This window comes from Pristiophorus japonicus, chromosome 8 (assembly GCF_044704955.1).
Source record: "Pristiophorus japonicus isolate sPriJap1 chromosome 8, sPriJap1.hap1, whole genome shotgun sequence".
NCBI classification, from domain to species: Eukaryota; Metazoa; Chordata; class Chondrichthyes; family Pristiophoridae; genus Pristiophorus; species Pristiophorus japonicus.
The window spans coordinates 76,915,939-76,940,766 of NC_091984.1; the positions used below are offsets into that span (position 1 = coordinate 76,915,939).

At 45.5% G+C, this 24,828-nt stretch overlaps 1 protein-coding gene across 2 annotated transcripts in view; it reads left to right on the top strand.

Annotated features, from left to right (window-relative positions):
* mysm1 (Myb-like, SWIRM and MPN domains 1) overlaps nt 1-24,828 on the top strand; it is a 107,423-nt gene that overhangs the window by 28,462 nt on the left and 54,133 nt on the right. For both annotated transcript variants that reach the window (XM_070886942.1, XM_070886943.1), the window contains exon 6: nt 16,198-16,273. In XM_070886942.1, the coding sequence (XP_070743043.1) occupies nt 16,198-16,273 (76 nt within the window). The remainder of the gene's footprint in view (nt 1-16,197; nt 16,274-24,828) is intronic.

A 24,828-nucleotide genomic window follows, 5' to 3' on the forward strand; every position in this document is an offset into this window, starting at 1 on the left:
CAACAATTTTAAATCTGTCCTTCATCTTACCATGAAGTCGGTTTTAAGGAAGTGAACGTATGGGTGGGAAAGAGGCAATATTAAATATCAATTAAATGAAATGGCACCCAATTGTTCTGGGTATTAAAATTTAATGCCACATTTGGCTTTTTTGTAGAAATACGAGCGGGGGAAGTAGAGTAAACCTGCGTTGTTTACATTTGTGCTCAATGTGTTAATCATGTATGACAAACAGCTAACCTAACTGCTGCACAGTTTGTGGAAAGAAGCTATGCCATTTATACCGTCTCATGGTCTTGAAAATATAATCTGTATTTTACACGAATAAATCACCAAATTAACTAGTATTTGAAAGATACAAAAGCTTCCACTAATCAGCAAAGGACACAATAGTTTGCAGGCCTCAATAAAATTCAAATGCTGTTAACCATGCAATGAAATGCTTTTTAATTTATGAATTACTGCTGCAATGGACGAAACGAAACAAAAGAACAAATGCAAAATTAAACTGGCAGGAACTATTCATTTATTTTCTCTTCACAATTTTAAATGAGAATAATTTGAAAGAAAATTTATCTTGCTTTCTCATAAACAGTGGAACTAATTCTCCATGAAAACATGGGACATAGAATCATAGAAATTTACAGCACGGAAGGAGGCAATTTTGGCCCATTGTGTACGCGCCAGCCAACAAAGAGCTATCCAGCCTAATCCCACTTTCCAGCTCTTGGTCCGTGGCCCTGTAGGTTACGGCACTTCAAGTGTACATTCAAGCACTTTTTAAATGTGGTGAGGATTTCTGCCTCTACCACCCTTTCAGGCAATGAGTTACAGACCCCCATCACCCTCTGGTGAAAATATGTACCCTCGCATCCCCTCTAAACCTCCTACCAATTACCTTAAATCTATGCCCCTGGTTGTTGCCCCCTCTGCTAAGGGAACGAGGTCTGTCCTAGGCCCCTCATAATTTGATACACCTCAATAAGGTCTCCCCTCAGCCTCCTCTGTTCCCAAGAAAACAAACCCAGCCTATCGAATCTTTCCTCATAGCTAAAATTCTCCAGTCCAGGCAACATCCTCGCAAATCTCCTCTGTACCCACTCGAGTGCAATCACATCTTTCCTGTAATATGGTGACCAGAACTGCACTCTAGCTGTGGCCTAACTAGTGTTTTATACAGTTCAAGCATAACCTCCCTGCTCTTGTATTCAATGCTCGGCTAATAAAGGCAAGTATTCGGTATGCCTTCTTAACCATCTTTTCGACCTGATCTGTCACCTTCAGGGCTCTGTGGACATGCAGTCCAAGGTCCCTTTGTTCCTGTACACTTCTCAGTGTCCTACCATTTAATGTGTATTCACTTCCTTGTTAGCTGTCCCTAAATGTATTACCTCACACTTTTCCGGATTAAATTCCATTCGCCACTGTTCTGCTCACCTGACCAGTTCATTGATATCTTCCTGTAGTCTGCAGCTTTCTTATTCATTATCAACCGCACAGCCAATTTTTGTATCATCTGCAAACTTCTTAATCATACCCCCTACATTCAGGTCTAAATCATTGATATATACCACAAAAAGCAAGAGACCTTAGTACTAAGCCCTGCGGGATCCACTCGAAACAGCCTTCCAGTCGCAAAAACACCCAACACCATTTCCCTTTGCTTCTTGCCTCTGAGCCAATTTTGGATCCAACTTGCCACATTGCCTCGTGACCAGTCTGCCATGTGGGACCTCATCAAAAGCATTACTAAAATCCATATACACTACATCATACGCACTATCCTCATTGACCCTCTATGCTACCTCCTCAAAAAATTCAACAAGTTAGTCAGACATGACCCTTTAACAAATCCATGCTGACTGTTCTTGATTAATCCGTGTCTTTCTAAATGAAGATTTATCCTGTCCCTCAGAATTTTTTCCAATAACTTTCCCACCACCGAAGTTAGGCTGACTGGCCTGTCATTACTCGGTCTATCCCTTTCTCCCTTTTTAAACAAAGGTACAATGTTAGCAGTCCTCCGGCACCACACCTGTAATTAGGATTGGAAAATGATAGTCTGAGCCGCTGCTATTTCCTCTTTTGCTTCCCTTAACATTTCATCCGGTCCTGGGGATTTATCCACTTTCAAAGCTGCTAAAACCCAAAATACTTCCTCTCTCACTATGTTTATTTCACCTGAAATTTCAGATTCCATCTCCCTGATTGCAATGTCTGCAACGCCCCTCTCATTTGTGAAAACAGACACAAAGTATTCATTAAGAACCATACCCACGTCTTCCGCCTCCACGCACAGATTACCTTTATGGTCTCTAATAGGCCCTACTCTTTCTTTAGTTATCCTCTTGCTCTTAATGTATTTATAAAACATCCATGGGTTTTCCTTGATTTTTACGTGACAAAATGTTTTCATGCTCTCTCTTTGCTTTCCTAATTTCATTTTTAATTGCACCCCTGCACTTTCCATACTCCTCTCGAGTTTCTGCAGTATTGAGCCCGTGATCATAAGCCTCCCTTTTTTTCTTTATCCTACCCTGTATGTGCCTCGACATCCAGGGGGCTCTAGATTTGTTAGTCCCACTCTTTTTCTTTAAGGGAACATAATTGCTGTGAACCCTCAAGATTTCCTCCTTGAATGCCTCCCACTGCTCTGACACTGATTTAGTAGCTGTTTCTGAAGCTGAAGTAGCTGCTTCCAGTCCACTTTGGCTAAATCACATCTCAGCTTATTAAAATTGGCTTTACCCCAATTTCAAATTTTTATTCCTGGTCCTTTTTCGTAACTACCCTAAATCTAACTGAATCATGATCACTAGCACCAAAATACTCTTCCACTGATACCCCTTCCACCTGCCCAGCTTCATTCCCTAAAACTAAGTCCAGAACTGCCCCCGCTCCCTTGTTGGGCTTGCTGCAGACTGGCTAAAAAAGTTCTCCTGAATGCATAGGAATTCTGCACTCTCTATACCTTTCAATCTAATTCTATCCCAGTTAATATTAGGGTAGTTGAAATCCCCTACAATTACTGCCCTATAGTTTTTGCACCTCAGAAATTTGCCGACATATTTGCTCTTCTATCTCCCTCTGCCTGGGGGTCTATAGTACACTCCCAGCAGTGTGATTGCCCCTTTTTTGTTCTTCAATTCAACCCATATGGCCTCATTTGATGATGCTGCTAACATATCATCCCTTCTCACAGCTGTAATTGTTTCTTTAATCAATACTGCGACACCCCTTCTTTTTTTTAACCCTCTCTCTATCCCGTCTGACAACCCTGTAACCAGGAATGTTAAGCTGCCATACCTGCCCTTCTTTCAGCCATGTCTCAGTAATAGCTATAATATCATACTCCCAACTGTCTATCTTTGCTCATCTGCCTTATTCCCTAGACTCCTTGCATTGAAGTGCTAACATTTAGCACTGCCAAACTCCCTTATTGTCTATTTTCTAGCTTTTGTTTCATCTGCCTTCCAAATTCACTTTCTAACTTTCTGCTTTCAAATTCCAGCTTTGCTTTTCCCCGCCCTTCCGAATCACTTCCAGGTTCCCATCCCTGTGCTAAACTAGTTTAAACCCTCCAACAGCACTAGCAAACGCACCCGTGAGGATATTGCTCCCGGCTCTGTTGAGGTGCAACCAGTCCGACTTGTACAGGTCCCACCTTCCCTAGAAACGGTCCCAATGCCTCAGGGATCTAAAGCCCTCCCTACCGTACCATCTCTCCAGCCACGTATTCATTGGCTCTGTCCTCCTATTTTTGTACTCACTAGCACGTGATACCAGGAGTAATCCGTAGATTACTACCTTTTGAGGTCCTGCTTTTTAATCTCTCTCCTAGCTCCCTAAAATCTGCTTGCAGGATTTCCCCACTCTTTCTACCTATGTTGTTGGTACTGATATGGATCACGAGCTCTGGCTGTTCACTCTCCCTCCCAGAATGTCCTGCAGCCGCTCAGTGACATCCTTGACCATGGCACCAGGGAGGCAACATATCATCCTGCAGTCACGTCTGCGGCTGCAGAAACACCTGTCTTCTTCCCTAACTTATCATCATCATAGGCAGTCCCTCGGAATCGAGGAAGACTTGCTTCCACTCTTAATATGAGTTTTTAGGTGGCTGAACGGTCCAATACAAGAACCACAGACTCTGTCACAGTTGGGGCAGATAGTCGTTGAGGGAAGGGGTGGGTGGGACTGGTTTGTCGCATGCTCTTTCCGCTGCCTGCGCTTGTTTTCTGCATGCTCTTGGTGATGAGACTCGAGGAGCTCAGCATCTCCCCGGCTGCACTTCCTCCACTTAGGGCGGTCTCTGGCCAGGGACTCCCAGGTGTCAGTGGGGATGGTGCACTTTATCAGGCTTTGAGGGTGTCCTTGTAACATTTCCTCTGCCCACTTTTGGCTCGTTTGCCGTGAAGGAGTTCCAAGTAGAGTGCTTGCTTTGGGAGTCTTGTGTCTGGCATGCAGACTATGTGGCCTGCCCAGCGGAGCTGATCAAGTGTGGTCAGTGCTTCAATGCTGGGGATGTTGGCCTGGTCGAGGACGCTGATGTTGGTGCATCTGTCCTCCCAGGGGATTTGTCGGATCTTGCGGAGACATTGTTGGTGGTATCTGTCCAGCGACTTGAGGTGTCTGCTGTACATGTTCGATGTCACTGAGCCATACAGGAAGGCGGGTATTACTACAGCCCTGTAGACCATGAGCTTGGTGGCAGCTTTGAGGGTCTGGTGTTCAAACACTCTTTTCCTCAGACGGCCGAAGGCTGCACTGGCGCACTGGAGGTAGTGTTGAATCTCGTCATCAATGTCTGCTCTTGTTGATAAGAGGCTCCCGATGTATGGGAAATGGTCTACGTTGTCCAGGGCTGCACCGTGGATCTTCATGACGGGGGGACAGTGCTGTGCGGCGAGGACAGGCTGGTGGAGGACCTTTGTCTTATGGATGTTTCGCGTAAGACCCATGCTTTCGTACGCCTCAGTAAAAACGTCGACTATGTCCTGGAGTTCAGCCTCTGTATGTGCGCAGACGTAGGCGTCGTCCGCGTACTGTATTTCGACAACAGAGGTTGTGGTGGACTTGGACCTGTCCTGGAGATGGCGAAGGTTGATCAGGTTTCCCACTGGTTCTGTAGTTTAATTCCACTCTAGCGGGGAGCTTGTTGACTGTGAGCTGGAGCATGGCAGCAAGGAAGATTGAGAAGAGGGTTGGAGCGATGATGCAGCCCTGTTTGACACCAGTCCGGACGTGGATTGGGTCTGTAATGGACCCGTTGGTAAGGATTATGGCCTGCATGTCGTCGTGGAGCAGGCGGAGCATGGCGACGAACTTTTGGGGGCATCTGAAGCGGAGAAGGACACTCCATAGACTCTCGGGCTTGACAATGTCAAAGGCCTTTGTACGGTCGAAGAATGCCATGTATAAGGGCTGGCACTGTTTCCTGCAATTTTCCTGCAGCTGTCACACTGCAAAAATCATGTCCGTTGTGCCCCGTAGGGGACGAGATCCGCACCGCGACTCCGGGAGAAGCTCCTCGGCCACTGGGAGAAGACGGCCCTAACAATCACATCCTCCACCACTATTGCTCTTCCACTCTCCTTTCTCCCTCTCCCCCCTCCCCCCCCCCCCCCCCCCCCTCCCCCCCCAGTGCAGCTGAGCCACTGTGCTGCCGTGGACTTGGCTCTGACTGCACTCCCCAGAGGAACCAGCGCCCTCACCAGTACTCAGAACAATGTACTGGTTGGAGAGCGAGATGCACCCAGGATACTCCTGCACTACCTGCCTGGTCCTCTTCTGTCTGACGGTCACCCATTCCCTCTCTGCTTGCACACTCTTAAGCTGAAGGGTGACCACCTCCAAAAACATGCTATCTATGAAGTTCTCAGCCTCGCGGATGCCAGTGACTCCAGCTGCCGCTCATGCTCCGAAACACGGATCCCGAGCTGCCATAGCTAGCAGCACTTACTGCACATGTGGTCGTCCAGGCTACAAGAAGTGTCCAGGACTTCTTACATGCCACAGGATGTGCACTCCACAGGACTGAGCTGCCCTGCCATGCTTCTATTTACTAGATTAATTAACTAAAGTTTTTAGTATACCCCTCTGCCCTTAGTTAAAGAATGCAAGACAAATGGACAAAAAGAAAGTGATACTCACCAGCCCCGAATCTGAATGGCAAAGAAAGACGATGTGACCTTTACCAACCAATCAGTTACCAGCTATCCTGTGACATCACTCCTTGTGTTTTTTTCCCCCTCGCCCCTGCTGCTCTGTCCCCACTCTCGGGCCTCCTTTTAGCCGCCTCGAATCTCACGTGTGCAGCATTAAAATATCATTTGATTTTGCACCAGGTTTACTATTAAGATATCTCTATAAAAATACAGCTGTGTAAAGATACTTCTGCGGCTGCAGAGCAGCCATCTGGCAGGGACAGGGACAGAAGCATTGGGCCTAGAATGGCTGGGTGCTGGCCAGCGGGGGTAGGGAATAGCGATGCAGGATAGTGCGAGCATGAAGTAGCAGCGACTGAGGCCAGTGGGAGGAGGCAGCAGGCCAAAACCAGTACATATATTCCATAACAGCTGCTTTAAAAACTGACAATGGGCTTGGGTAGTGAACAGCTGGGAACAGGCCCGAAGCTTTAAAGGAGGGGGGACGGGGAGGGCTGGAATGAAGTAGACTGACTAAATGGGAACCTCGGCAGCAAGATGAAACACTGATTAGGAGACACACTATTCCCATAATGGAGCAGGCGAGAGGACACCCTGGAATGCAACTGTAAAACATTTAATTTATAGATAAAAAATCCCCACAATATTTAAAGTTTAAAATTTAGTTAAAGATTAAGTTGCCTGAGCAAAAAAAATCACTCAAAACAAAACGGTAGTGGAGATTTTGGGAAAAGTTCACAAATTTGCATGGCCAGTCAGTGACCAAATGATGTAATTATAGTGTGACAAGTTTACATATGTGAATTCCATTTTTAGTATGGACAAAGTTGACAGTATGATAAACGTGACAACAGGAAGTCAAGTAATTCAGACAGGAAATTTGTGTATGTGTAAGATTTTATTCATAGATAGATATATAAAACTACTTTCATGGTCGCTTATTAGGTTTTTATACTTAATAGGACTGTACCAGAATCCAATTGGTATAATTGCATACTTCTGAACTCTTTAAATTGCTTTATTACTGAAAATGCAATAACTTTTATTTAAATTAGATTTGAAATATACCATGCGTTTATTTTAACAGTATGGAGAGAGTAAAAAATCTGTTCATAACTCAAAGGAGTCATTCACAGCATAGAAAACAGAAAATGTTTTAAGGCAGAATTTAAAAAATGTTTTTATAACTTTCCCATATGATCTAGCACATCACAAAGTAAAAATAGAAATATGCCTTAAATAGTTTAATTACATTGTACCATTTCCAACAGCAGGCCACACTGCAGTCATTCTTTACATCCATGTTTGTTAGTCATTTCAAAAAGCTTTACTTGAGTTGTAGTTGACACCAATCCAAGGATTGTCCACTTTGGCATTGACCCAATTTCTGACTTACAATAGCAGTTTTATTGCTGAAATAAAATTATTGGCTGAGTTATTGCTGAAATTGAGGTGCCCTGGAGATAGTGTCAGGATCACTTGCATGTCTAAACTTTTGGAACAATTCAATCCTGGGAAGTTCAAAAGCTGGAGCCATCAGCAGAAACTTAGGTGCACAATAACTTGTATTTAAAAAGTGTCTTTAAAATAAAGAAATGTCCCAAGGCACTTCTCAAATAGACGTATGACAATGGATGCCGAGACGGGAAGAGATCAGAGGAGTGACCAAAAGCTTGGTCAAAGAGTTGGGTTTTGCTTGTTAAATGTGGAGAGAGAAGTGGATATGTTTGGCAAAGGAGATCCAGAGAGAAGAACAGTAGTTAAAGGCTATGCTACTGAGGGTGTGGGGCGGGGCGGGGCGGGCGAGGGTGTGGAGATGCACAGAAGGCCTAAGTCAGAGGAACAGGATATTTGGAGGGGAATATAGCTCTGGAGAAATTGTAGAGATAGAGGCACTAGAGGGAATTTATAGATGAGAGGATTTTAAATTGAATGCACTGGGGGATGGGGCCAATCTAGGTCAGCACGGATGGGGTGATGGTTGAGCAGAACTTATGTGATATGCTAGACCATATGGGAAAGTTTATAAAAACATTTTTTTTAATTGTCTTAAAACATTTTCTGTTTTTTTTTAATGCTTTGAATTACTCTGAGTTATTAAATAGATTTTCTACTATCCCCAATCTGATGGTTGTGGGACAGGGTACCTGTGGCAGAGTCTTGAAGTTGAAGTTTATGGAGGATAGAGGCCAACAAAGTGCATTGGAAGAATCAGATCTGGAGGTGATAAAAGAGTTCAGTAGCAGAAAGGATGAAGTAGAGTTGGAGATGGAAATAAGCCTTAATGATGGACAAGATAAGGTGTTTAAAGCTCAGCTTGGGTTCAAACATGATGCCTAGATTATGAGCAGTTTGTTTCAGCTTGAAAGTGGCTGGGGTGGGAGATGGAGTCAGTGGCAAGGGAGTGGAGTTTATGGGAAATTAAGTTGATGGCAAGATGGAGCTTGAGGAAGTTCAATCTGACAGCACAGAGGCAGTTGAGGGGTCAAAAGAAGTGTTATAGAGAGGTCGAGCTGGATGTCATCAGCATACATACGAAAGCTGACCCTGTGGATGATGCCTGTGAGGTGTAACTTGTAGATTAGAAGGAGAAGGAGGCCTAGGATAGATCTTTGGAAAACTCCAGAGTTGATGGTGGGGAAGGGAAGAGAAGATATTGTTGGAGATGTGCAACAAGTAGGAATGGAATCATGCAACAAAAAAAGCTATTGGACTGTAGTTTCGAGGGCTGAACAGCAATAGCTCGGATATTTTATCTGGTTCACCAGATGTGTCTTTCACACTCTGACCTACGTCATCATGCATTATTTTGAAAATGGATAAATCCCCCGGATGAAATGTATCCCAGGCTATTAAGAGAAGCAAAAGAGGAAATAGCAGAGACTCTGACCATCATTTTCCAATCCGCTCTGGCTACAGGTACGGTACCAGAGGACTGGAGGACTGCTAATGTCGTACCTTTGTTTAAAAAGGGAGAAAGGGATAGACCAAATAATTACAGGCCAGTCAGCCTAACCTTGATGGTGGGAAAATTATTGGAAAAAAATCCTGAAGGACAGGATAAATCTTCATTTGGAAAGACATGGATTAATCAAGGATAGTCAGCATGGATTTGTCAAGGGAAGGTCGTGTCTGATTAACTTGCTTGAATTTTTCGAGGAGATAACCAGGATGGTCGATGCGGACAGTGTGTATGATGTAGTGTATATGGATTTTAGCAAAGCTTTTGATAAGGTCCCACATGGCCGACTGGTCATGAAAGTAATAGCCCATGGGATCCAGGGCAAAGTGTCAAGTTGGATCCAAAATTGGCTCAGAGGCAGGAAGCAAAGGGTAATGTTGATGGGTGTTTTTGTGACTGGAAGGCTGTATCCAGTGGAATTCCACAGGGCTCAGTGCTAGATCCCTTGCATTTTGTGGTATATATCAATGATTTGGACTTAAATGTTGGGGGTATGATTAAGAAGTTTGCAGATGACACTAAAATAGACTGTGTGGTTGATAATGAAGAAGAAAGCCGTGGACTGCAGGAAGATAGCAATGTACTGGTCAGATGGGCAGAACAGTGGCAAATGGAATTCAATCCGGATAAGTGTGAGGTCTAACAAGGTAAGAGAATACACATTAAATGGTAAGGCACTGAAAAGTGTAGAGGAACAAAGGGACCTTGCAGTGCAGGTCCACAGATCCCTGAAGGTAGCAGGCCATGTAGTTATGGTTGTTAAGAGGCATATGGAATACTAGCCTTTATAAGTTGAGACATGGAATACAAGAGCAAAGAGGTTCGGCCGCAGCTGGAGTACTATGTTCAGTTCTGGTCACCACATTACAGGAAAGATGTGATTACACTGGAAAGGGTGCGGAGAAGGTTTACAAGAATATTGCCTGGACTGGAGAATTTTGGCTATGAGGAAAGATTGGAGATACTGGGTCTGTTTTCTTTGGAACAGAGGAGGCTAAGGGGAGACCTGATTGAGGTCTATAAAATTATGAGGGGCCTGAATAGAGTGGATAGGAAGGACCTGTTTCCCTTGGTAGAGGAGTCAACAACCAGGGGGCATAGATTTAAAGTAATTGGGGGGAGGTTTAAAGGAGAAATGAAGGGAAATTTCTTCACCCAGAGGGTGGTGGGGTTCTGGAACTCATTGCCTAAAAGGGTGGTAGAGGCAGAAACCCTCACCACATTTAAAAGATACTTGGAAGTGCCGTAACCTACAGGGCTACGGACCAAGAGCTGGAAAGAGGGATTAGGCTGGATAGCTCTTGCCGGCATGGACACAATGGGCCGAAATGGCCTCCCTCTGTGCTGTACATTTCTATGATTCTTCGGCTGTCTGAGGAAAAGAGTGTTTGAAGACCAGACCCTCAAAGCTGCCACCAAGCTCATGGTCTACAGGGCTGTAGTAATACCCGCCTTCCTGTATGGCTCAGTGACATCGATCATATACAGCAGATACCTCAAGCCGCTGGACAGATACCACCAACGATGTCTCCGCAAGATCCTACAAATCCCCTGGGAGGACAGATGCATCAACATCAGCGTCCTCGACCAGGCCAACATCCCCAGCATTGAAGCACTTGATCAGCTCCACTGGGCAGGCTACATTGTTCGCATGCCTGACACAAGACTCCCAAAGTAAGCACTCGACTTGGAACTCCTTCATGGCAAACGAGCCAAAGGTGGGCAGAGGAAATGTTACAAGGACCCCCTCAAAGCCTCCCTGATAAAGTGCAACATCCCCACTGACACCTGGGAGTCCCTGGCCAGAGACCGCCCTAAGTGGAGAAAGTGCAGCCGGGGGCATGCTGAGCTCCTCGAGTCTCATCACCAAGAGCATGCAGAAAACAAGCGCAGGCAGCGGAAAGAGCATGCGACAAACCAGTCCCACCCACCCCTTTCCTCAACGACTATCTGCCCCACCTGTGACAGAGTCTGTGGTTCTTGTATTGGACCGTTCAGCCACCTAAGAACTCATATTAAGAGTGGAAGCAAGTCTTCCTCGATTCCGAGGGACTGCCTATGATGATGATAAGTTAGGGAAGAAGACAGGTGTTTCTGCGGCCGCAGACGTGACTGCAGGATGATATGTTTCCTCCCTGGTGCCATGGTCAAGGATGTCACTGAGCGGCTGCAGGACATTCTGAGGAGGGAGGGTGAACAGCCAGAGCTCGTGATCCATATCAGTACCAACAACATAGGTAGAAAGAGTGGGGAAATCCTGCAGGCAGATTTTAGGGAGCTAGGAGAGAGATTAAAAAGCAGGACCTCAAAAGGTAGTAATCTACGGATTACTCCTGGTGTCACGTGCTAGTGAGTACAAAAATAGGAGGACAGAGCAAATGAATACGTGGCTGGAGAGATGGTACGGTAGGGAGGGCTTTAGATTCCTGAGGCATTGGGACCGTTTCTAGGGAAGGTGGGACCTGTACAAGTCGGACTGGTTGCACCTCAACAGAGCTGGGAGCAATATCCTCACGGGTGCATTTGCTAGTGCTGTTGGAGGGTTTAAACTAGTTTAGCACGGGGATGGGAACCTGGAAGTGATTCGGAAGAGCGGGGGAAAGCAAAGCTGGAATTCGAAAGCAGAAAGTTAGAAAGTGAATTTGGAAGGCAGATGAAACAAAAGCTAGAAAATAGACAATAAGGGAGTTTGGCAGTGCTAAATGGTAGCACTTCAATGCAAGGAGTCTAGGGAATAAGGCAGATGAGCAAAGATAGACAATTGGGAGTATGATATTATAGCTATTACTGAGACATGGCTGAAAGAAGGGCAGGTATGGCAGCTTAACATTCCTGGTTACAGGGTTGTCAGACGGGATAGAGAGGGGGTTAAAAAAAAGAAGGGGTGTCGCAGTATTGATTAAAGAAACAATTACAGCTGTGAGAAGGGATGATATGTTAGAAGCATCATCAAATGAGGCCATATGGGTTGAATTGAAGAACAAAAAAGGGGCAATCACACTGCTGGGAGTGTACTATAGACCCCCAGGCAGAGGGAGATAGAAGAGCAAATCTGTCGGCAAATTTCTGAGGTGCAAAAACTTTAGGGCAGTAATTGTAGGGGATTTCAACTACCCTAATATTAACTGGGATAGAATTAGATTGAAAGGTATAGAGAGTGCAGAATTCCTATGCATTCAGGAGAACTTTTTTAGCCAGTCTGTAGCAAGCTCAACAAGGGAACGGGCAGTTCTGGACTTAGTTTTAGGGAATGAAGCTGGGCAGGTAGAAGGGGTATCAGTGGAAGAGTATTTTGGTGCTAGTGATCATGATTCAGTTAGATTTAGGGTAGTTACAAAAAAGGACCAGGAATAAAAATTTGAAATTGGGGTAAAGCCAATTTTAATAAGCTGAGATGTGATTTAGCCAAAGTGGACTGGAAGCAGCTACTTCAGCTTCAGAAACAGCTACTAAATCAGTGTCAGAGCAGTGGGAGGCATTCAAGGAGGAGATCTTGAGGGTTCACAGCAATTATGTTCCCTTAAAGAAAAAGAGTGGGACTAACAAATCTAGAGCCCCCTGGATGTCGAGGCACATACAGGGTAGGATAAAGAAAAAAAGGGAGGCTTATGATCACGGGCTCAATACTGCAGAAACTCGAGAGGAGTATGGAAAGTGCAGGGGTGCAATTAAAAATGAAATTAGGAAAGCAAAGAGAGAGCATGAAAACATTTTGTCACGTAAAAATCAAAGAAAACCCATGGATGTTTTATAAATACAATAAGAGCAAGAAGATAACTAAAGAAAGAGTAGGGCCTATTAGAGACCATAAAGGTAATCTGTGCGTGGAGGCGGAAGACGTGGGTATGGTTCTTAATGAATACTTTGTGTCTGTTTTCACAAATGAGAGGGGCGTTGCAGACATTGCAATCAGGGAGACGGAGTCTGAAATTTCAGATGAAATAAACATAGTGAGAGAGGAAGTAGTAAGGGTTTTAGCAGCTTTGAAAGTGGATAAATCCCCAGGACCGGATGAAATGTATCTCAGGCTGTTAAGGGAAGCAAAAGAGGAAATAGCAGCGGCTCAGACTATCATTTTCCAATCCTAATTACAGGTGTGGTGCCGGAGGACTGCTAACATTGTACCTTTGTTTAAAAAGGGAGAAAGGGATAGACCGAGTAATGACATGTCAGTCAGCCTAACTTCGGTGGTGAGAAAGTTATTGGAAAAAATTCTGAGGGACAGGATAAATCTTCATTTAGAAAGACACGGATTAATCAAGAACAGTCAGCATGGATTTGTTAAAGGGTCATGTCTGACTAACTTGTTGAATTTTTTGAGGAGGTAACATAGAGGGTCAATGAGGATAGTGCGTATGATGTAGTGTATATGGATTTTAGTAAGGCTTTTGATAAGGTCCCACATGGCAGACTGGTCACGATGCAGTGTGGCAAGTTGGATCCAAAATTGGCTCAGAGGCAAGAAGCAAAGGGAAATGGTGTTGGGTGTTTTTGCGACTGGAAGGCTGTTTCGAGTGGATCCCGCAGGGCTTAGTACTAAGGTCTCTTGCTTTTGTGGTATATATCAATGATTTAGACCTGAATGTAGGGGGTATGATTAAGAAGTTTGCAGATGATACAAAAATTGGCTGTGTGGTTGATAATGAATAAGAAAGCTGCAGACTACAGGAAGATATCAATGAACTGGTCAGGTGAGCAGAACAGTGGCGAATGGAATTTAATCCGGAAAAGTGTGAGGTAATACATTTAGGGACAGCTAACAAGGAAGTGAAGACACATTAAATAGTAGGACACTGAGAAGTGTACAGGAACAAAGGGACCTTGGAGTGCATGTCCACAGAGCCCTGAAGGTGACAGATGGTTAAGAAGGCATACCGAATACTTGCCTTTATTAGCCGAGCATTGAATACAAGAGCAGGGAGGTTATGCTTGAACTGTATAAAACACTAGTTAGGCCACAGCTAGAGTGCAGTTCTGGTCGCCATATTACAGGAAAGATGTGATTGCACTCGAGTGGGTACAGAGGAGATTTGCGAGGATGTTGTCTGGACTGGAGAATTTTAGCTATGAGGAAAGATTCGGTAGGCTGGGTTTGTTTTCTTGGGAACAGAGGAGGCTGTGGGGAGACCTTATTGAGGTGTATAAAATTATAAGGGGCCTAGATAGAGTGGATAGGACAGACCTACTTTCCTTAGCAGAGGGGGCAACAACCAGGGGCATAGATTTAAGGTAATTGGTCGGAGGTTTAGAGGGGATGCGAGGGTACATTTTTTCACCAGAGGTTGATGGGGGTCTGTAACTCATTGCCTGAAAGGGTGGTAGAGGCAGACCCCTCACCACATTTAAAAGATACTTGGAAGTGCCGTAACCTACAGGGCTACGGACCAAGAGCTGGAAAGTGGGATTAGGCTGGATAGCTCTTGCCGGCGTGGACACAATGGGCCGAAATGGCCTCCCTCTGAGCTGTACATTTCTATGATTCTATGATTCTATGATTATTGTAATCAGAATTGGGAACAGATGTGAGTTTGTGAGATATATAGGGCCCAAGTTTCCACATGATTTGCGCCTGATTTTTCGGAGCAACTGGTGGAGAATGGACTATCTTAGAAATCGCAATTCTCCACATTTTTTTTTCTGCAGTTCTAGTCAGTTAGAACAGTTTCACTTTGGAACAGAATTTTTTCTTCAAAAGGGGGCGTGTCCGGTCACTGACGCCTGATTTCAAAGTTTCCAGTGAAAACGTACTCCAAACTAACTTAGAATGAAGCAAGTGAAGATTTTTGTAACTCATTGTAACTGAAAAAACCTTGTCTACACACTAAAAAATCAGGCGCAGGTTTCAAATTAGGCATCCAGAACGAGGTTGTTTGGGGGGGGGGGGGGGGGGAAGGGAAGTAATTAAATTCTATAATAAATCCTTATTTATACTTATACAAATATTATACAAATAAATACAACCTGAATAAAAATTTATAAGCAAAGAAAAGATTAAATAAACCATCTTCCTACCTGTGTGAAAGTGCTTCAGCCAGGGAGAATGCTGCAGGAAGCCTCACAAGTTGAGGCAGCCGTTCGTTCCCGACGGCAGTGGGGGAGGAGGCAGCCGTTCCCGACGGCGGGCGGCGGGGGGGGGGAGGGAGGGAGTGCGGGCCCGACCGACTGACCGACCGCAGCGGGGGGGGAGGAAGCCGTTCCCGACGGCGGGCGGGCGGGAGGAGGGAGGGAGTGCGGGACCGACCGACCGAACGCAGCGGGGGGGGGGGAGGAAGCCGTTCCTGACGGCGGGCGGGGGGGGGGAAGGAGACAGTGAGAAGGCTGCAGGAAGCCTCAGAAATTGAGCAGCCATTCCCCGACGGCAGGGGAGGGCGGGGAGGCCATCGGGAAACGGCTGCCTCAACTTCTGAGGCTTCCTGCAGCCTTCTCACTGCTGCAAGAAGCGTCAGTGCTGATGTGCTGATCATGGAAGGGCAATGTGGTTTTATTAAAAAATGTTCAAAATTGAACAGCTACAAAGAACTACAAAAATGGCCGAGTGCCAATGTTTCCTTCACACTGCGCGTGCGCGAACGCTCCAACGCGCACGCGCAGGGTTGCCGGCAGGAAAAAAACTAATTTAAATGGTACCCGCCCCCTCCCACTTACAAAATCGGCGCAAGTGGTAGGCTCCGTCCCCCTGGGCGCCACGCCAAGCAGACATGGATCTGCAGGGCGCTCCAGAATCGCGCTTTTTTTTCCGGCGCCGTTTTCGGCGCGAAAAACGGGCACCCATCTCGGAGAGGCGCCCGTTTTTTATCGTGTGGAAACTTGGGCCCATTGGATGGACATTGGAAATATATTCCTTTTTTGCATTATCTGTCATCCCTAAAGGAACAGTGTATTTTATTTTACTGACTGAAAGATTCTCAAGAACTGCATTATTTACAATTTTAAAAATTTGTTTCAAATGCCACAAAGAATGACGTAATTACATTTAAAAAAGTTAACCTATTTTAACCTTTGTGTAATAATAAAAACAACTTGTTCCTTAAAGGTGAATCTAGTTCATAACTTCAATTTGTGCCCTAGGACTCCTGCGACAGCAAGCAATTCTTGGCCAGCACGATGGACACCAAAGGAGAAAGACCTTTTTGAGCAAGGGCTGGTAAGAGATTGAAGGGACAATTCATCAAAATGGTTATTCTTACCCAGCTTCGATTCTGGCCTGTGTTGAGTTGGCTGGCCTCCAGGGCAGCAACTGGGTCCTACTATTGACAACAATAACTCTGGAATTAGGAGCAGAAAATTCAACCAGGGTTCTTGGTCATGATCACTGTCCAGTAACTCTTGCTGACAAGTGCATGTATGTGGACCTTGTGTGAGAGCATGTTTTGGCTTGGCTGTGATAGAAACATAAAAACATAGAAAATAGGTGCAGGAGTCGGCCATTCGGCCCTTCGAGCCTGCACCTCCATTCAATAAGATCATGGCTGATCATTCCCTCAGTACTCCTTTCCTGCTTTCTCGCCATGCCCCTTGATCCCCTTAGCCATAAGGGCCATACCTAACTCCCTCTTGAATATATCCAATGAACTGGCATCAACAACTCTCTGCGGCAGGGAATTCCACAGGTTAACCATTCTCTGAGTGAAGAAGTTTCTCCTCCTTTCAGTCCTAAATCCTAAGACTATGTCCCCTGGTTCTGGACTTCCCCAACATTGGGAACATTCTTCCCGCATCTAACCTGTCCAGTCCCGTCAGAATCTTATACGTTTCTATGAGATCCCCTCTCATCCTTCTAAACTCCAGTGAATAAAGGTCCAGTTGATCCAGTCTCTCCTCAAATGACAGCCCAGCCATCCCTGGAATCAGTCTGGTGAACCTTCGCTGCACTCCCTCAATAGCAAGAACGTCCTTCCTCAGATTAGGAGACCAAAACTGAACACAATATTCCAGGTGAGGCCTCATTAAGGCACTGTACAACTGCAGTAAGACCTCCCTGCTCCTATACTCAAATCCCCTAGCTATGAAGGCCAACATACCATTTGCCTTCTTCACCACCTGCTATACCTGCATGCCAACTTTCAACGACTGATGAACCATGACACCCAGGTCACATTGCACCTCCCCTTTTCCTAATCTGCTGCCATTCTGATAATATTCTGCCTTCGTGTTTTTGCCCAAAATGAATAACCTCACAATTATCCACATTATACTGCATCTGCCATGCATTTGCCCACTCACCTAAACTGTCCAAGTCACCCAGCAGCCTCTTAGCGTCCCCCTCACAGCTCACACTGCCACCCAGTTTAGTGTCATCTGCAAACTTGGAGATATTACACTCTATTCCTTCATCCAAATCATTAATGCATATTGTAAAGAGCTGAGGTCCCAGCACTGAGCCCTGCGGCACTCCACTAGTCACTGCCTGCCATTCTGAGAAGGACCCGTTTATCCCGACTCTCTGCTTCCTGTCTGCCAACCAGTTCTCTATCCAAGTCAGTACATTACCCCCAATACCATGCACTTTAATTTTGCACACCAATCTCTTGTGTGAGACCTTGTCAAAAGCCTTTTGAAAGTCCAAATCCACCACATCCACTGGTTTTCCCTTGTCCACTCTACTAGTTACATCCTCAAAAAATTCCATAAGCTTCGTCAAGCATCATTTCCCTTTCATAAATCCATGCTGACTTGGACCGATCCTGTCACTGCTTTTCAAATGCACTGCTATTTCATCCTTAATGATTGATTCCACCATTTTGCCCACTACTGATGTCAGGCTAACCGGTCTATAATTACCCGTTTTCTCTCACCCTCCTTTTTTAAAAAGTGGTGCTACATTAGCTACCCTCCAGTCCATAGGAACTGATCCAGAGTCGATAGACTGTTGGAAAATGATCACCAATGCATCCACTACTTCTATGGCCACTTCCTTAAGTACTCTGGGATGCAGACTATCAGGCCCCAGGGATTTATCAGTCTTCAATCCCATCAATTTCCCTAACACAATTTCCCTCCTAATAAGGATATCCTTCAGTTCCTCCTTCTCACTAGACCCACTGTCCCCTAGTACATTCGGAAGGTTATTCGTGTCTTCCTTCGTGAAGACAAAACCGAAGTATTTGTTCAATTGGTCTGCCATTTCTTTCTTCCCCATTATAAATTCACCTGAATCCGACTGCAAGGGACCTACGTTTGTCTTTACTGATCTTTTTCTCTTCAAATATTTATAGAAGCTTTTGCAGTCAGCTTTTATGTTCCCTGCAAGTTTCCTCTCGTACTCTATTTTCCCCCTCTTAATTAAACCCTTAGCCCTCCTCTGTTGAATTCTAAATTTCTCCCAGTCCTCAGGTTTGTTACTTTTTCTAGCCAATTTATAAGCCTCTTCCTTGGCTTTAACACTAGCCTTAATTTCCCTTGTTAGCCACGGTTGAGCCACCTTCCCCGTTTTATTTTTACTCCAGACAGGGATGTACAATTGCTGAAGTTCATCCATGTGATCTTTAAATGTTTGCCATTGCGTATCCACCGTCAACCCTTTAAGTATCCTTTGCCAGTCTATTCTAGCCAATTCACGCATCATACCGTCGAAGTTACCTTTCCTTAAGTTCAGGAGCCTAGTTTCCAAATTAACTGTGTCACTCTCCATCTTAATAAAGAATTCTACCATATTATGGTCACTCTTCCCCAAGGGGCCTCGCACAACAAGATTGCTAATTAGTCCCTTTTCATTACACATCACCCAGTATAGGATGGCCAGCTCTCTAGTTGGTTCCTTGACATATTGATCGAGAAAACCATCCCTAATACACTCCAGGTAATCCTCCTCCACCGCATTACTACCAGTTTGGTTAGCCCAATCAATATGTAGATTAAAGTCGCCCATGATAACTGCTGTACCTTTATTGCACACAACCCTGTCACCAACCTCACTACTACTGTTTGGTGGTCTGTATACAACTCCCACAAGCATTTTCTGCCCTTTGGTATTCCGCAGCTCCACCCATACCGATTTCACATCATCCAAGCTAATGTCCCTCCTTACTATTGCATTATTTTCCTCTTTAACCAGCAACGCCACCCCACCTCCTTTTCCTCTCTGCCTATCCTTCCTAAATGTTGAATACCCCTGGATGTTGAGTTCCCAGCCTTGGTCACCGTGGAGCCTTGTCTCCATGATGCCAATTACATCATATCCGTTAACTGCTGTCTGCTCAGTTAATTCGTCCACTTTATTCCGAATACTCCTCGCATTGAGGCAAAGAGCCTTCAGGCTTGTCTTTTTAACACACTTTGCCCCTTTAGAATTTTGCTGTAATGTGGCCGTTTTGTTTTTTGCCTTGGGTTTCTCTGCCCTCCACTTTTACTATTCTCCTTTCTATCGTTTGGTTCTGCCTCCATTTTATTTCCCTCTGTCTCCCTGCATAGGTTCCCATCCCCCTGCCATGTTAGTTTAACTCCTCCCCAACAGAACTAGCAAACACTCCCTCCCAGGACATTGGTTCCGGTCCTGCCCAAGTGCAGACTGTCCGGTTTGTACTGGTCCCACCTCCCCCAGACCGGTTCCAATGTCCCAGGAATTTGAATCCCTCCCTTTTGCACCACTCCTCAAGCCACGTATTCATCTGAGCTATCCCCCGATTCCTACTCTGACTAGCACGTGGCACTGGTAGCAATCCTTAGATTACTACTTTTGAGGTACTACTTTTTAATTTAGCACCTAGCTCCCTAAATTTGTCTCGTTAGACCTCATCCCGTTTTTTAACTATATCGTTGGTACCTATGTGCACCACGACAACTGGCTGTTCACCCTTCCTTTTCAGAATGTCCTGCACCCGCTCCGAGACACCCTTGACCCTTGCACCAGGGAGACAACATACTATCCTGGAGTCTCAGTTGTGGCTGCAGAAACGCCTATCTATTCTCCTTACAATCGAATCCCCTATCACTATAGCTCTCCCACTCTTTTTCCTGCCCTCCTGGGCAGCAGAGCCACCCACGGTGTCATGAACTTGGCTGCTGCACAGAGAGTGGAGAGCACCAGTTCCAACTGTCACAGGAGCATCCAGTCGTGTCCCGGTAACTGCCCCCAAAGGAAGTGGAGTGTGGGAAATTGCACTCCGCTTGCATTGAGGGGTGGTAAGGCCAATTCTGCAGCAGGAGCAGGACTTCCACACTGGGGCTAAAATTCCCCGCCCCAGAAGGTTACCGCCCCCAAGATGGGAGCCTGTGTGGGGAGGCAGAGGGAAGTTGAGGGGAGATGGGGGCGGGGGATGGAGGGGAAAGTGGTGGAGGTGGGGGATGGAGAAACCCAGGGCGGGGAACAGGAGGGGCCACATTGCAGCGGAGGTCTGGGGGGGGCGAAGTGTGTTGGAGGGGCGGGCCTGGGGGCTCTGTGCCTCAGTGCGGGGAGTGTTCAGAGTGGGGTGGACGGGTTGACTGCGCAGATGGCGTTTGGTGGATGTGGTGTGGTTGGCATCGTGGGGGCGTGGCTCCGGGGTGGCCGGGGCTGGGGCTTGACATCCGGGGGTGTTCTGTATTTGGGAAGGATTCTGACGGGATGGAACGGGTTGGGTGCGGAGGGAGTGTTCCCGGTGTTGGGTGGGTCCGGAGCCGGGTTGTGGGGGCACGCTCGGGATGGGGGGTAGGCTGTTTGGGGCTGGGATTGGGAGAGACTTCTTCACTCGGGGAGTTGTTGATGCCAGTTCATTGGGTGTGCTCAGGAGGGAGTTGAATGTGGTCCTTGCGGCTGGGGGGGTGTGGAGGGGGCGTGGTGGGGGAGGTGCTGGGGTGGGTGATGCGCCATGATCTTGTTGAATGGCGGTGCAGGCTCGAAGGGCCGAATGGCCTACTCCTGCACCTATTTTCTATGTTTCTATGCTGCTGCCCTCCCCTGATGAGTCATCCCCCTCAACAGTACCCAAAGCGGTGTATCTGTTTTGCAGGGGGATGACCGCAAGGGACCCCTGCACTACCTTCCTTCCATTGCTCTTCCTATTTGGTCACCTATTTACTATCTGGCTGTGTACCGTTTACCTGCAGTGAGACCAACTCGCTAAACGTGCTATTCACGTCATTCTCAGCATCGTACATGCTCCAGAGTGAATCCACCCGCAGCTCCAGTGCCGCAATGCGGTCCGTCAGGAGCTGGAGGCGGATGCACTTCCCGCACACGTGGTCGTCAGGGACACCGGAAGCGTCCCTGACTTCCCACATAGTACAGGAGGAGCATAACACGTGTCCGAGCTGTCCTGCCATGACTTAACCCTTAGATTAACTTAAATTGGCAACAACAATGCTAAATGTTACTTACTGATAAAGAAAAAGAAAAACTACTTACCAATCACTTACCCCCTTGGCTGTGATGTCACCTTTCATTTTCTTTCTACTTCTTTTTGCCTTCCTGCTGCAGCTGCACCGGTAGGCCTCTCCGACTTCCCGGACTTTTATAGGCCGTCTCCTTGACGCACCCGCTCGATGCTCTTTATGCTTTAATAACCTGACACTCCCTGTCCAGACCTGTGCATTAGGAATTGGCAATGTACTGGAGGGCTGTCAGCACCAATGAAACCATATTAGCAAGCGACAGTGATCTCAGGAGAATAGAGAAAATTGGCCAGAGAAAGTTCATTTCCAATATTTGTAGGACAAGATGTTTGTTGTAGCCGAATTTTTGCAGAAATTATTCTGTATTACACAATGTGCTACACGTAACATCTAAATTTTGTTTGTGTTGCAAAGAATGTGCAGGAGTTGAGAAAGAAAAAGCGTCACTAGGATTAATTTTCCATGTTTTCATTCATGCAAAAATTAGGTCAATAGATTTTTTTTGATTGACAAAACGTGGGTGCAACAGCAGGTTAGCATTCTGTCCTTGGGGTTGAATCCATCTAGGTTCACTGAATAAAAATATCTCTCCATCAGATATAGAGGTCCTGCATGAAATTCGTGTGAAGCATCTCATGCCAGTTCAGAACGGCTGTAAGTGCACAACACAAAACGGTTCTCAAATTGGCTCTAAATTGACAGTGTTATATATTGAGACCACAAGTATTGCTTGTGTGGGAAAAGGTGCAGCAGAGAATGATCTTCAGAAACTGAAGTTAAGGCTCAGTTGCTGAGGGAGATTTTCTTTTAACCCATGCTCTACCTAACTTGGGAGTGTTTAATGTAAGTTCCATTCCCCAACAGTAGTATCTCAGTAATATATATAAAATGGCCCAGAATTTCCTTGAAAGCTATGCCCTCATAGTGGCGAATCTACATCTTGAGGACCGTTAGACAATCCAAAAGAAAGGAAATTATAGTGTAACTGACTTACGCTGCTCCATAATTTCTTGGGACTTGTACGCCGCTCCGCAGCTACCCTCACCAAAAACTTTAGGAAGTTCATTATCATAGCTCCACCGGTGCCAACTATACCAATGGCAATCACAAATTTCTTCAATTAACCCCGCTGCCACATAAGACTAGAAAATAATAGCACTGGTGGACTCTGATAGCGCCATGAGTTATTGATTTTAATAGTCCATTATTGTATCACTACTTGCTTTAAACAGTCTGTTTTATATAAGCTCAGAGGTGCAAGAAATAAATGTGCATACCTTTTTAATTAAGTTTTCAAAATTGAACTCTCTGCACTCGGTAGACATTCTGATATAACCTTGTTACAGGCGAAACTGCCTGAGGCACAGGCGCTGCTGCCTCCTTCTATTTCACACAACCACTCGCATTTCTAGATCATTTCAGAAAGCATTTTAATTGTCAATTTTTGTGTTACCATCTAAAATATCAATTTGAACACAATCTACTACAATTTAATAAATATAGGATGACTGCACAATATATTGGATCATCAATGTAGTCCGTACATTTTTGTAATATTCGCTTTGTCAATTTCAGGTTAGGTTCATAAATCAACTGGAGGTCCAAATCTATTAGTAACTTTATTACTTTAATAACAAGTAACATTTAATAGAAAACAAAATACTGTGATTAAGTGTGGGTTTCAAAAGGTTTTTTGTCATATAAATGTTAATATGCGCCAATCATACTCAAGATTTTACTCCAAATTATATTTCATTTTCAATGCTAATTATAGCCTTAATGACCAATAAAGGGTCTAGAAAAGTGTTTTTCCGATGTCCCTGCAGGACATGCAGTGCTAAAGTAATGGCAGAGCAATCCACAGTGATCCTATCAACTCTGACCCTCCCAAAGTGTCGATACTGTTATAGGGCTCAATTTTCCACATGGGTGATTTTTGGCGCAGTTGAAGAGGTACGTACGATTTTTTTTAGTGGCCCAAATGCGCCATGAAAAAAAAATCCAAGTTTTGACGGAATTAACTTGAATTTGGAGCAGCACAGATTGGCTTTAAGGCCTGCGGCAAAAACTGATGTTGCTAGGGTAACAAGGGATGCTCAGAAGGGCTGAGGTTAGAAACTGAAAAAGGGCTGAGGCTGGGCTGGAAACTGAAGCCGCTGACTTCCCAGGCCGAAAGGACCCAGCACCAGTGCAGGGTCGGCCCAGGAAAGCAACGGGCCGGTGCGGGGTCCTTTCGGCCTGGGATGGCAGCGGGCCAGCTCGCACCTATCCCGGGCCGAAATGACTCATCCTCCCCACCTACCTGCCCTGTCTTCAGCCTCCCGGTCTCTTCCCCCGCACCCAGCCCTGGCCGAAGGGCTTGCCAGTGCGTTCTCCCACCCCTAGCCCAGGTCTCCTCCCTCCCGGTCCCCACACCTAACTATACCTGAAAGGCTTCCCCCCCACCACCTCTCCCTCCCCCCACCTCTCTCTTCCTCCCCCCACCTCTCTCTTCCTCCCCCACCTCTCTCTTCCTCCCCCCACCTCTCTCTTCCTCCCCCCACCTCTCTCTTCCTCCCCAACCTCTCTCTTCCTCCCCCACCTCCCTCTCACCTTTCCAGCTGCTGCTGTCTGGGCATCTGCTGCACTTACCTGCGCCGATTTCCTTACCTATGCCGATTTCTTTAACTCTCCGCAAGGGTTTTCTCGAGTGGCCACATATGCTAACCTAAGTAGAAATGGAGTAACTATTAGCTGGCCAAAGTTGCCTAAATGGTCAGAATTGGAGTAGGTGGCTGGTAACGCCCCCTTTTGAGCAAAAAAAACCTTTAAAAATACGTAACTATGTCAGTTACGCTGGTGCAAATTGATTGGGGAAACTGGGGATTTTTAGGTTAGGCCAGAAAAAACAACCTACTTTAAAAAAAAGAGCAAATACTGGGGAAAATTGAGCACATAATGAGTAAATATTGTCAGTGTATTGGAGCAGTCATTACTAAAAAATAACATTTATTGATAATTCAAACAAGCTATCTTTTTCTCATATCGTGTCTGGTTTGACACAGTTTTAAAGCACCTTATTACTGTTATTTGCCTGAGAACAATATAGATGAATCCATCGCATTAATGCAATGTATTTCTGAATTAATAATAGAATGTCAATTTTTTGTCTTGCACAAATCTTTTTCTTTCTATTTCATTTTTATAACAAATTTCTCTTGTTAACGTTGAAGGCTTTGGTCACATTTATGGAAAATTAGTTTCGTCAATGACCCATGAAAGATAAAAGTAAATTCCTCCTCTGAAATTTGTGCCTATTTAGACCATTGTTCTTGCATTACTCAGGAAATCTGCAGCTTTGCCCCAAAACAACTTTCCAAATTTCAAATGACTAGAAATGCACAATTTTTT